General features: G+C 44.0%; 1 protein-coding gene across 3 annotated transcripts in view; it reads right to left on the bottom strand.

The window, feature by feature from the left end:
• kcnip3a (Kv channel interacting protein 3a, calsenilin) overlaps window positions 1–13,930 on the bottom strand; it is a 74,015-nt gene that overhangs the window by 4,911 nt on the left and 55,174 nt on the right. For 2 of the 3 annotated variants that reach the window (XM_076270486.1, XM_076270488.1), the window contains 2 exons: window positions 10,922–11,046; window positions 8,959–9,028 (listed from right to left, as the gene is read on the bottom strand). In XM_076270486.1, coding sequence (XP_076126601.1) covers window positions 8,959–9,028; window positions 10,922–11,046 — 195 coding nt within the window. Of the gene's footprint in view, window positions 1–8,958; window positions 9,029–10,921; window positions 11,047–13,571; window positions 13,684–13,930 lie in introns of those variants that run through there. The other variant, XM_076270487.1, reaches the window with a different exon arrangement.

The raw sequence follows: 13,930 nt of genomic DNA, 5'->3' as shown, positions 1-13,930 counted from the left end.
TATTAAATGTAGATAAAAACTCTTTTATCTGTTTGTTCGCCAGCTTCTCTTTTGCCAAACAAGGAAGTTTCGAGATAGGACGGTTATTATTCAAGTCTTCTACAGAACCTCCTTTGTGCAAAGGAAGAACGAGAGCTGTTTTCCACACCGTAGGGATACTATTAGTCACTAAAGTGAGATTGAATATATGCGTCATCGCTTCACAAATAATAGGGGCAGCTAAAAGTAATAATTTTGGACAGTGGCGTAACGAGCCAACACCGGGCCCATATGCAGGATTATCAAGGCGGGCCCCCCTTCTACAGCACGTGATAACGCAATGTCCACGAGTAGGCTACCATGAATAGGACAGGATAGGATCCTTGAGACACAGCATACTGTATAAGAGATGAGATGACTGACAAAATCAGGAGTACGTGCGCCACAAAAACAAAAATACTGGTGAAGGCGCACAACACATGAAAAAACACTACTGGTGACGGCGCACTATAGCCTAACACATGAAAAAACACTGCTGGTTAGGCTACTATATGAAATTGCATTAATGATAATTATGTTATGCTAAATCGTTCATTTAGCCACAAACATAGCACTAATGCATAATAGAACTGCCCGTCTGCCCTCTTTGACTGAGCTGCCCCCCTTACAAAAAAAAAAATATATAAATCCTATATATAACGTAATTTTGATATTCTTAGAAAGCGAAAGTAGGCTATGTGTGAGCGCAGATAGGTGCGTCCGATGTATTAGCTGGAATAGTGATGTGAGTCGCTGAGCAGAGGTGATGGATGTCACAGGTGAGCTACATGAAACTTTGAGAATTCAAATTCAAATTATGTTAGGAAAAAACGGTGAGTATCCTAGTGTAGAAAGAAGCATATTTTTTCAATGTCATTAACGTGAACAATATTAGACAGCTAACCGTATGTTGCATTTTTGCACGCGGAAATGTATAACGAGTCTATGGAGAATACGTGAACTTTAAACCATTAAGATGGGCAATAGGTGAATAGGCACAGGCACTCCTGCAGGTGTACCTGTGCGTACCATCAGGCTACTCAACAGCGAGAGAAAATGTCCCTTGTGTGTGTGTGTATTCACACCAAATTGGCCTACCATACCTTCCCAACTATGCACAGTATCCCATTAGCTGCATGCCATCAGGCTATTTACCATTTTCTATTACGTAAAGTTAGTGAACACGTTATCAAAATTAACGTGCACACATTTTGTTTGAGCAGGAGAGAGAATACGCACGCAGGCACGCAATAGGCTACTTGTTGTTTTCTTTTACTCGGCTATCTATATATGGTTATCAGCACACAATGTTGAGCTAATTCACTAACTCAATACTCATCATGGATGTCACAAGTTTAAACAACGAAAACAGAAAGGATGGAGGCAGCAAAGCTAGAGGAGTTATTCCAGATGGACAAGAACAAGGTAGGCAATTGGTGTGCTTGTCAGAACGTTAGACTGCACTAAAGCCAGACTTCACGTTACGTTAGAACAAAACTAAAAGGTAACTTTAGCCTGTAGGGCTGTATCAAGTTGTCCAAATGAATAGGTCATTGTAGACGTTGTCGTTGTATTATTGCATGTGGATGTTACAATGCTATGTAGGCTACTTTTTTGCTGACTGACCAATGCACAGACCCAAAACGGACAAATATTGTTCACGAGTGATTTATTTTATTTTTTTCGGGGGGGTGCGTACCATAGCAGCTCTAAAGCTCTAAACAATGTCCGTTTTACAGTGAAAGGCCGGTCGCGAGTGACGATTATTGCGATAGGGGGCCCGGCCGTCAATCATGTATTTCCAGTGTGATGCGGGCCCCTGATTGGTCCGGGCCCGTAAGCAACCGCGTACCCTGCTTACCGATAGTTACGCCCCTGATTTTGGATCCAATTTATCAGCACCTGTGGATTTCTTAGGATCTATAGCACACAGAGCCTCTAGGACTTCAGGACCAAAGAATGGTCTAAAGGAGAACCTATCAGGCCTAGAATTAATTTGGTCTACAGGGCCGTCACAGACTGGATCAGAAGGTGACGAACCAGATGCCTCAGAGATGTTACCTACTGAGATAAAGTGCTCATTAAAGGCATCACATTGCTTGTATTTATCAGAAATCTTGGAAGAGTTCCATACCACTTCGCCAGGTAAAGATGAAGTTGGGCCTTTTGACAATGTCTTGACCGTTTTCCAAAATTTTGCTGGATTACCATTACAATTTGAAATTGCTGAGAGATAATAAGAGGATTTGGCCTTACGAATCGTAGCAAGACACTGGTTACGTAACAGGTGAAAATCCTTCCAGTCAGAGCTCAAGCCAGAAGCACGTGCTTTCCTCCAGGATAAATCTCTAACTCGTATCATCTCAGAGATGTCAGATGAGAACCAAGGGTTCATTCTAGTTTTAACCCTACACTTCTTAAAAGGGGCATGTTTGTCCACTACCAAATTAAAAATCTCAATAAAATGGTCGAGAGCAATGTGAGGATCAAGATAATTAGTAGAAAAATGAGAAATATTACTGAGATACAGGTCATGCAGAAAGGCTTGCTCAGAGAAATTTCTAAAATTCCTTTTGGTAATTATACAGGGTTTAGATTTCAGCTGCCTAGCATCCCTTATACAGGCAATGGGGCAGTGGTCACTGAAATCAAGAGGAAAAACACCACTAGCTTTGAACTTATGAGGTCTGTTTGTTAAAATAAGGTCCAGTAGAGAACCACGCTCTAAGTCATGAATATTAGGTCTTGTTGGAGTGGTGATCAACTGTGTCAAATTCATATCATTACACAAATCTTTCAGGCTATTAGAAGCATTGGTTAAGAAATCCAAGTTCAAATCACCTAATAATAACATTTCAGATCTTTCATGAGAGGCCAAGAGGTTGAATAACTCAGCAATAGCACAAGACTTTGCAGCAGGTGGGCGATAGGCCCCAATCAGAAAAACATTATCAGAATTTGATTTATTCGTCAGGTTAACATTCAACGTAAGGCACTCAAAACTCTTAGGCCTAAAAATAGAACTGACAATAGAAACAGAAAGGTGTTCCTTGGCATATATTGAGACTCCACTCCCAGAGGAGCCAACTATATCAGTCCTAAAAACATTGTAACCATCAATAGCATTATCAACGTCACTTACACGATCAGTCAACCAGGTTTCAGAAAAAACAAAGATATCAGCATTTGTAAGTTGTGCACAAACCTTAATATAATCAAGGTTTGATGTGAGACTACGAACATTCATGTGAATGATGTCTAATCCCTTTTGTTTATTTAAAGTGAAATCCGTTTGAGACTCCAAATTTACTGGCACCTGGGATAGACCAGACCTCAAATTACAGAAGGTATTAAGCGTATGGTACGCTCCCGCGTCTGCGTCCCGCGCAAGCGGCACTGGTGAGCGCGTGACGAGAATTGCGTCATTTTTACAGCATGCGTCGCGTCTTTGAGTCGACCGAATTTTAAGACCGCGCGTCAAAGTGACGCGTAGACTGCGCATGTGTGAAACGGAACTGCTGTAAACACTCCCCTCCAGTAGGTGGACCACATAGAAGAACAACACTTAAACCTACAAACAAACCTAGACAGAAGAAGACTTGTTTGGTTACCATAACGACGATGGAACAGAGAAAGCGCCTGTCCTCAGCTTGCCTGGCTTTGAGTTACGTGAGACACCACGACATGGAGTCAACTTCGACCGATTAAAGCCACAATTATCCACAGATACATTCTTTAACATTATATTTAACGGTCACTTTATGTTGTTGAACCCAAAGTATTTCAAGACACCGCATTTTAGATGAGTTGGGGACGTAATTATCTGCTGGCCGTTCTGTACGTCACCTGATTGTCGAAACAGGGTGGCTGCATATGGCTCATTGTGGCTACTGGCTATTATATTGGCTTGCTTTGGTCATGAGCCCTGAACATGTAGCACTGAATGAGATGGCAAACAATAAAATAAAACTAATCATAGACTGTAGAAATGCGCTACACAGCACTAAAAAACCGAATAGTTTATTTATAGTTTGACTACGGATATTTCACGTCATGTTCAAATAAAAAGTGACAGCCCTACTCCCTGCATAGAGCGCTGACATGAATTCGGATTAAATGCATCTTTTAAAAATGAGTGTAGCCTAGCACCTATTACTGAACAATGCTGAAATCAAATCGCGAAACCCAGAGCCATATAAAGGTATCTATCTACAACGCTCAGGCGAAACCCAGTAACACTTGCTGATCGAGATGCATTCTCGCCTGTTCCGTATATAATGCGTCATTGGACACGCGCAAATGTGACGCACGACCATGCCAGAGCCTTTAGGCTTAATTAAAGAAATAAGGTTATTCCTAATCACCTCCCTATCTTTTTGCAGAGGTAAAAAGGGTCTAACGGAAACAATAGGCACAATGGGGTACTCAGTTTGGTATAGAGTTAACAGGTAAAAGTGACCAGCAGGGGGCATCAGAGAGATCGATCTGTGCCATACTGCTGGGGGACACGCTGGGAGTGGCTACATCAAATGTGAAGGCCAGCGGATGCCGGCAGCGGATGAGAATAAGGCGTACTGATGGCTGGGAGATCATGAGAAAAACCCTCAATACAGGAAAACCGTGCCCGTTTATCTTTAACGGGGGATTGACCCAAAAGAGGATCGTGCTGAAGCAATAGTCAAGCACAATTATTAGACATAAATTGAGTGTAATTGGACATTAGTTTTTTGACCCCTTTCTTGTGCAATCCATCACCTCTATAAAGGTCTATGTGGGTCGAAGTTACTGATATAATTATATCCCGCAGCTACGCAAAAATTCTGCATCCAGTGATGCAAACCAAGAAGACGACTGAAGCGCTCAACGCTTCAGGGATTGGTCCAGACAAGAAACAGCGTTTCACCAAACCCTCCATAGTCACGCATAATGTCTCGATATCCTGGTGTAACTTTTCTGATTTTCCGACCATAACATCATTCATTCCACCATGTATTATTATAGTGCATACTGAGGGATGTCTTTTAATAAGTGTTGGGCAGAGTTTGAAGAAGTCTTGAACCTTGCCACCACTATGGCAGTTTGTGATGGCTGAGGGAAGATTGACATGTCTGTCAATAGAATCACCTAAGATCAGAAGTTCAGGTGCTGATTCTGTACCATGAGCTGTCAGATTCAAGGGCCATTGACTGTCAGGAGGAGAAGGGGAAGGTGGGGAAGAGGGAAGGTGGGCAGCAGTGGAACTTTGCCTCTGAGAGACAGGGGGCGATACCTCGCAGCCATGACTGGTGGTCATCAATTCAGATGAACGTGAAGTAACACCAGTTATGATGATGTCGTCGTCGTCTGTAATAGCCATCAAGCCCGTTTCATTTCCGGAGTGGGGCGACACATGTGGGTTACACGTCAAGTCGGATGCAGTAGGAGCGGAAATGCTACGTCGGCGCTTCCCTTGAGAACCAGGAGTCGAAGGCAAGGTGCGTTTCCTCGACCCTCTGGAGCGGGTATGGACAGGTTGGTGCATAGGCGACTCGACCGTAGCCTCCGAGTCAGGCTCTGGAATCTTCTCCAGCGTAGTAAAAAAGTTAGAGAGCTGCACGGGCTCATCGGCATCAGATACCAACGGGCGAGACATCGGCTTACGTCTCCTTCCCCGTTTCACGACCGACGACCAGAGTGCAGCAGAGGCCCCCGGTAGCGTTTCTCTCCGAAACTCCGAAGGGCCGAGGGCGGAATGCCCTGCTCCAACACATTCAGCGTTTCTATCAAGCCTCCGAAGGGCCGAGGGCGGAATGCCCTGCTCCAACACATTCAGTCGAGAAAAGAGCTGGGATTGCCGCTGGAGGATATCATCCAATAGCGTTTCAATTGAGCGCAACTCGGATTTCAGGCTGGATATCTCTGGCTCCAGGGAAACAGTCGAAGACATAGTCCGAGGTAGTAGAGTTGGATGTCTCGAGACCACTTTTACGTGGTCTCGGTCTTGTCACAGTCTCGACCGTCTTTGGTCTTGGTCTTGTCTTGGTCTCGGATCACTCGGTCTTGTCTTGGTCTCATTGTCTTGGTCTTGCGGTCTCGGGTCGACATAGTGGTCGGGAGATTTGCAACAAATATGTCCATGATACAAAACATAACATTCGATAATGCAACATTAAATTATTTTGCCTTTCACGCCTTTCAAATGCAACCAATCAATGACATACATGTATTTTGTTGTGATTAAGAAACTGGCGCTCATCCAATCAAAAGACGCAAGTGTAGCCAGCGCGAAACGTTAGGTTTACGTCGTAGCTGTCAGTCTCAGTCAGACCTAGTAATAATAATGTCAGCGAATTCCGCCATCATTAAATTTGCATTCACGGAACATAAAGAAATTTGCAGTCCAGGGGCAAGAAAGAAGCATTCTGCAAAATGCAAGTTTTGCAAAGTCTCTCTCTCTCATCATTGTCATGCAATTGCTATAGCCTACATAGTTTATCTCACCCAGTCTACGAAAACATTTACACTGAGTGAGCTCACAGTCACACACATTCATGACATGCTCTGTCTCTGCATTGTTCTGTCTGTAGTTGAAATAATACCTTCTTAAATTTAATTTAAACTGGGACTGAACCTCTTACCCCAGCAGGGTTCTCAAGTCTCACGCAATTCAACAATTCACACGCTCACACACCACACCTTGCATTTCTCACGCAGAAATATTACTAGGAATGTCAAGGCATCTGCATAATTATTAGAGGAGGCGCAGGGATACGAGAGGATTTCTCGCAGGGTTCAGAACTAGCACACCACTCACCAGCAAAATCAAAAAAATAAATAGCCACCGACATCCAATCAAAAAATAGTAGGCTATTCGTTGTATGCGGGTAAAATTCCAAAATAGCACATCCCCTCCCTACAACCACGTTATGCTTGTGTGGGGTTGCACGTTTAAGATTTCAAAACTGCACCAACATTCTTTTTATTCAGAAATTCAACTGTCTGTCATTTGGTAAACCAGCCTACTTATGGTACTTACAGGGTGTGTAAATCAAGCCTTTTCACGAACATTTGGCTTAGCCTACTTTATGGCAAAATTATTTCTTATCTATAAACTAAACTAAACTGTCGGTCATTAAGAAAACCTAATGATTGTGTCGTTATAGCTTTGTGTAAGCCAGACATCAGCAACGTTCATTTTACACGACCAATCACTCTCGTGGCTGCCTGCACTTTCCCTGTCGTCACGGCTGCAACTTTCGCACTCGTTTGTGCTTTTTAGCGCCGTGTTCATCAGGTCCCGGGACACCCATCTGATCCTCCATGGACCATGTCAACAATGAATGAAAATTAGCTTATTATTAACGAGTGTTATCAATTTGAACGAGTATGCTACACATAGGCCTACATTTTTTTCTAAACATACAGGACTGCTGCAGACAATGACCTGCCAACCACCACCATAATGTATAATGAACTTGCTGTCCTCGGTTTCGGCATGCACATGCTTAGTCTAATGATTCAGTGACAATATAGGCTACTCAAGTGAATAAAGCAATTAGCCTAATAAATAAAATATTTGTCTCACTCAGTACATATAGGCCTACATCTCGTAAATTGGTGAGCCATAGAATATCCCAGCGTCACGATTATTATATTTCTAGATTCCAATCTAGCCCACCTAAATATGAAAAGTTATTTCTACTGACATGCTTCCTGGTGACATAAAAAAACAAATGGTTTCCCTTGATAAGGCTGACATAAGAGACATAGGCTATGCATTATACTTTCCCAGACAAAAACAAGATATAGGATGTATAGATTACAATGACAAATTCAAGGTCTCAAAGGGTTAATGCTTCTTTCCAATTTTTTTTTATAATTAGTGAGTGCACCCCCCCCCCCCCCCCCCCCCCCCCAATCTCACTCCAAGCTGAGCTCAAAACTTGAGAACCCTGCCCCAGTATGCTGCTCTTATTCAATTGATGCAAGTTATGGTGTAATACCAGAGAAATGCATGGGGCTAGTTTGTAACGCCGTTGTCTACACATATCCCACCCCTTCCTCGGCAAAACGTCGACATGTGTATACATTGAGCGAATCATGTGGTGTGAGTTGACTACTTTGAGCCAATTATGTGCTGTGTTGTGCAGACATTGTGCCAATCATGTGTTGTGAACTCGACACTGGAGCACGGTTGGTGTGGTGAAGCCTTGCGCACGCGCATTTCTGCTGAATAGGATGCCCGATGAGTGCCCAAAAAGCGTTGCAATATGGCCACCGAGTGGAGGGACATGCCTAAAAGGACTTTGGTAACACTTTTTTTTTTGGTCTCGGTCTTGGTCTCGGTCTCGTCTCGACTTTGTCTTGGTCTTGACTCAGTCTGTCTTGGCCTTGGTCTCGTCTTGGTCTCGGTCTTGATACCCTCTGGTCTTGGTAGTGTCTTGGTCTCGGTTTAGGCGGTCTTGACTACAAGTCTACGAGGTAGGTAACCTAATCCACAAGGAGCTGTGTCTTCTGTGTGTTTCATTTTGAGTCCAGGATGATGAGATGAGATAACTGCCTGCAATGCCTCCACTGAGGCTTGAAAACTACTGTCCTCCTGTTTGGGACTATTATGGGGTACTACTGTCCTTCTGTCTGGGAATATTATGGGGTACTACTGTCCTCCTGGGACCAACATGGGGTACTACTGTCCTTCTGGGACTATTATGGGGTACTACTGTCCTCCTGCTTGGAACTGATAGACAAGGATTTGCCTCCAAGGAGATTTGATGCCATTTTAAACAGATCTTTTCTGCTAATCCACAGCCCTCGGACTTAGCAGCAGTGTTTATTTTTCATGAGCTAGCGCCTGTGTTAAGGGCTATTTAGCTGAGCGTTTGTGAAAAGATGCACTGTGTGGATGAAAATACACACACACACACACACACACACACACACACACACGGTAGCCATGCTCACCTCCCTGGGGAAAGAACTGAGAATAGATAGTCTTGAACGTCTCCTCATCAACCAATCCGCTGGGGCATTCCTGAGAGTCACAGAGTAGAGACAGAGAGAGGGGAGGGAGAGGCTCAATGGAGAAAAACACATCGGCTAAAAATACCCACACTCTGTGGAACCTTTTAACATGTCAATAAATGACTCAACACTGTGTACTTGTGCAATTCCACAAAATAGCTGTCACAACTTCTGGCAAGGGCATTTTCAGCAATAATAAGAATCCTAATTAGTACAATTAAAAGCAGTTCACATGGTGATGATGCAAGTTGGTAGGCACCGATTGACAATTATTTTCTCTCAAAAATATTGTTAACTTATTCTGACTACCATGAGGCTCTATGGCCTTGTTTACACAGGGCGTCTGAACACACAAAACACATTTTGATCATTTTCATAACAATTTGGGTGTTTTATTTAACTTTAGAACACCCATGTGTATTAACGGTCAGAAATGACCGACCATTAGAAATAAATGGGTGAGAAAATGGTCAGTGTATAAAATTGAGTCCAGGCACATACCTATTGATCAGATGGACTGTGTGCTTCTGTACATTAAAACAGTGGTTCTTAACTGGCTTTGGGACCCACAATTTCTCATGTTCATTTAGTCGCGACCCATATTTTTTTTAGCGTTCAAGCCAACAGATAAGGTGAGCTACATGGTATGACATGCAAAGTGCCTGTAGGCCTACCTATTTGGAACATGCTGAAGTTTGGCATTACATTTGTGAAGTCTTCAGGATATTAGTATAGATCTGACAAAGTTGCACCTGGGTGATTCTTTATTTATTTTAGACACTCAAACACACCTTATGTGCGATTTTGGGAACTCTATGATGAATAGAACTGAAATAGAGGACGATCGAAAACTCATGAAAACGCACAATCTGGACATTTTATCTGGACATTTTATCATAACTCTGCTTTTGATGGTTGCCGCTTTGGGTCGAATCAGTGACGCATGCAAGTCAGGTCAAAACCAGGCCATTTATTTTTGTGAGTTTAGCACTAGGTGGTAGTCTCGCCAGGTCAAGGTATGTACCCACTGAAAGCTTAAAGTCTCACCTTTCAAACGAGCCATTGTATGTGTTCGTAGCTATAACATAGAATATGCTGTGGCTGTACAAAAATCATCAACAATGGTCTAGATTGCTGGCACTCTGAGCCAAAGATTCCGAAAAAAAAGCCTGAATGGATCGCACGATCGCACTCCTGAATAATTGTCGAACACCAATATTTATACCCCTCCTTAGATGCTGACACAACACTTGGCAACTTCGAATCCACAGGTGGCATTAAGAAAGGATCGTTGTTTGGTCTTATCTTTTGCCTGTCAACACTGTTGCAGCCAAACTTTTGTACAAACTTTTCACCGTAACACAAGTTCAGAGGTTAACACAAAGTTCAGAGGTTTATACAGTGATCACAGGTGTTCATGGGTTACATATTGTTCACTCGTTTGCTCTCTTACTAGCTGTTTTGAGTAGAGCCCGCCTCTGATGACGTCTTTATCTCTGCAGGGGCAAGGCCAAGCATGCTTTTTTCAAACAGGCTTCGCCCAGCCACGGTGAGAGACAGAGCGACAGAGACATTGGAACACAGAGCGCACATAGAGAATAACTCTTGTAGAATAACTTCAGTATGTTAATAGTATTAGTTATATTTGTTATTTAAAAATGTTATAAAAGGATGTTAGTTAGGAATAACTTCAGTGTATTACTTAATTATCATTGAGATTACATAAATACATGTTTTACAGTTTCAAACTCGTTCTCTCATCGTGATGTCTACAAACCAAAGTGATTATTTATACCTATGGATTCACTATGGATTTATAACAAGTTATAATGCAGCAGTGCTTAGTTAGCTAACTTAGTTAGCAACTATGGTTTTGGGAAATGCGCCAGGTAGACTAACTCACATTCTTGAAGCCCCTGTAGAGGGACTGCAGCTCCTTCTTGGTGAACTTGGTCTGAGACTGCAGTTGGTCCAAACCCTCGGGTTGGTGTCGCACCGTGGACAGCTCCAGGTCACTGTCACTGCTGTCTGTGGGAGAGAGAGAAAGAGACAGACAGACAGACAGAGAGAGAGAGAGAGAGAGAGAGAGAGAGAGAAAGAGAGAGAGACAGAGAAGAGGGAGAGAAAAGGGAGAGGGAGGAGGGGTGGGGGAGACAGGTGAGTGCATGGGGAACAGGTACGAGACGGCGGGGGGGGGGGGGCAAGCAGATTCAAAGGGAAACACATGGGAGAGGAAGAGGAGAGGAAAGAGGGAGAGGAAGAGGAGGAGGAGAGGAAAACCAGGAGGAAAAGGGATGAAATCAAGAAAGAGTTAGCAAAAATAGTGCAAACTTGTAAGGGGACGGAAGAGACAGGGAGTCTTGCAGAGAGAGAGAGAGTGGGGGGAGAGAGAGAGGGATAAAGAAAGTGGAGAGAGAGAGATAGAGGGATAAAGAGAGTGGAGAGAGAGAGTGGGGGGGTAGAGAGAGGGGGGGGAGTACTTTCTCTGGCAGTGTACTTGATTCGTTTTATATCACCAGGTAACAAGGCACTGAGCTCAATTTAGAGAATTTAGCAAAGGTTTCACTGGCACCCTGGGAAGCCCCTAGGGAGAAACCCACCATGGTCTCACCTTGGTCTTACCATGGACTCACAATGGTCTCACCATGGTCTCATCAATGTTAGGAGAGAAAGGTGCTATAGATATGCTTCAAGCTAGTTTACATCCAGCTGGCCCACCTGGTTTCGTTACGGACACCAAACACAGAGAGAAAGAAAGCACTGGGCCGAAACAACACCAACGCAAGAGACTTCACGACAACTCTAGAGGGGTGGTAGTGCAAAAGGGGAGGTTATAAAAACAATACACTCCAGTCGTCAATATACTCACCATCTGCTACCACACACACACACACACACACACACACACACACACACACACACACACACAAACGATGTAGAAGTGAGGGGGGAAGGATATACATGGAGGAGAGAAAAGAGAGATAGGAGAGGGTGAGAAAAAACAGACAGAAAAGAGAACACAGTGTTAAGTCATGCCAAAATATACAGCTTCTCTCACGCAGTGCTGAGAGAGGGAGGAGAGAAAGAGGAGAAGAGATGGACACCGTTGATTAGTAAAAGCAGCAAAGACACTCAGAATAACAACAACGTTACTGAGTGCATATAAGTGTAAGTAAGTATATATACTCTTTTGATCCCGTGAGGGAAATTTGGTCTCTGCCTTTATCCCAATCTGTGAATTAGTGAAACACACTCAGCACACAGTGAACACACAGTGAGGTGAAGCACACACTACAGCGGCGCTCGGGGAGCAGTGAGGGGTTGGGTGCCTTGCTCAAGGGCACTTCAGCCATTACTACTGATCGGGGTTCGAACCGGCAACCCTCCGGTTACAAGTCCGAAGCGCTAACCAGTAGGCCACGGCTGCCCGCATAGCGATTGAAAGAGTAGTGAAGAAAGACCATTCTCTGAGTCCAGCTGTGTGCATGCCGAGTCAGGAGCAGAAAATATGAGGTATACAGGAACTATGGTATTCTACAGTAAATAATAAGAAAGAATGGGGAAAAAAAGCATTAGATGGTTTTCTAAAGGAGCTTGTGCTATGCCATGTCATCACCAGAAACCATCACCTGCCGTCTTCTTCTAACCCCTCTGCACTCCTTAGCTTTCCCCCTGTTCATTTGGTTCTCTTTCTTTAACTCTATTTCATATTTAAACAATTCATACATACTCTCTCTTGCTTTCTCTCTCTATTCTCTCCCTGCATTGTGATGCTTCTCGCACCTGTGCCATCTCTATGATGGCTAATTCACCTGTCATTGTGATTTCTCTAACTCTCCTGTCTCTGTGATCACAGATATTAGAAAGCTAGATACCGCATTCTCCGTCGAGTTCTATTAGGTGGCTTATGTGAACGTGGCCGCCAAATTGCTGGGGGCAAACACCTTGCTGTCTATGGGCAACACTTGGCAGCAATCAGAGACAGCTGTTTCTCCATTGGCCACCAGTTGTTGCCCCCACCATGATGGTGGCGCTATTTACGTACGTTCTGGAGCCCAATGTGGTATCTAGTTTTCTAATATCTATGTCTGTGTTGGCTAACTCACCTGTCTCTGTGATGCCTATAGCTCACCTGTCTCTGTGATGCCTATAGCTCACCTGTCTCTGTGATGCCTATAACTCACCTGTCTCTGTGTCACCTACAGTATAGCTCACCTGTCTCTGTGTCACCTATAGCTCACCTGTCTCTGTGATGCCTATAGCTCACCTGTCTCTGTGTCACCTATAGCTCACCTGTCTCTATGTCACCTATAGCTCACCTGTCTCTGTGATGCATATAGCTCACCTGTCTCTGTGTCACCTATAGCTCACCTGTCTCTATGTCACCTATAGCTCACCTGTCTCTGTGTCACCTATAGCTCACCTGTCTCTGTGTCACCTATAGCTCACCTGTGTCTGTGATGCATATAGCTCACCTGTCTCTGTGATACCTATAGCTCACCTGTCTCTGTGTCACCTATAGCTCACCTGTCTCTGTGATGCCTATAGCTCACCTGTCTCTGTGATGTCTATGAGCCCCAGCAGGTGCATGAGTTTCAGGAACATGAATACCAGACAGACGATGCCCACCGTCTGCAGCCCCTCTGTCTCCCATCTCACACTCATCTTCTCCTCCTTCCTTACTCCTTCCTTACTCCTCCCTTCCTTCCTTACTCCTCCCTTCCTTCCAGCGTGCCTTCACGTCTCCCCTCAGACCTCCTGTGGACTCTCTCGCTCTCTCGTCCAGCCAGAGCGACTTCACAAACCCCAAATACAGAGTCCACGGCAGGTCAGAGAGCCGGACTTGATCTCAGCGGAAGGTTGACCTTGCAAGTACCCCAAAAATTGAAGAAAAGTACTCCACACTGAGGGA

The sequence above is a fragment of the Alosa pseudoharengus genome, unplaced genomic scaffold, assembly GCF_046254945.1.
Source record: "Alosa pseudoharengus isolate Yale_2024_CS ecotype anadromous, Long Island Sound unplaced genomic scaffold, YU_APseudo_1.1 YU_APseudo_1.1_scf_6, whole genome shotgun sequence".
Classification (NCBI taxonomy): Eukaryota; Metazoa; Chordata; class Actinopteri; order Clupeiformes; family Clupeidae; genus Alosa; species Alosa pseudoharengus.
The sequence above is the reverse complement of the archived record's forward strand: the minus strand, read 5'-3'. Positions and strand labels throughout refer to the sequence as shown.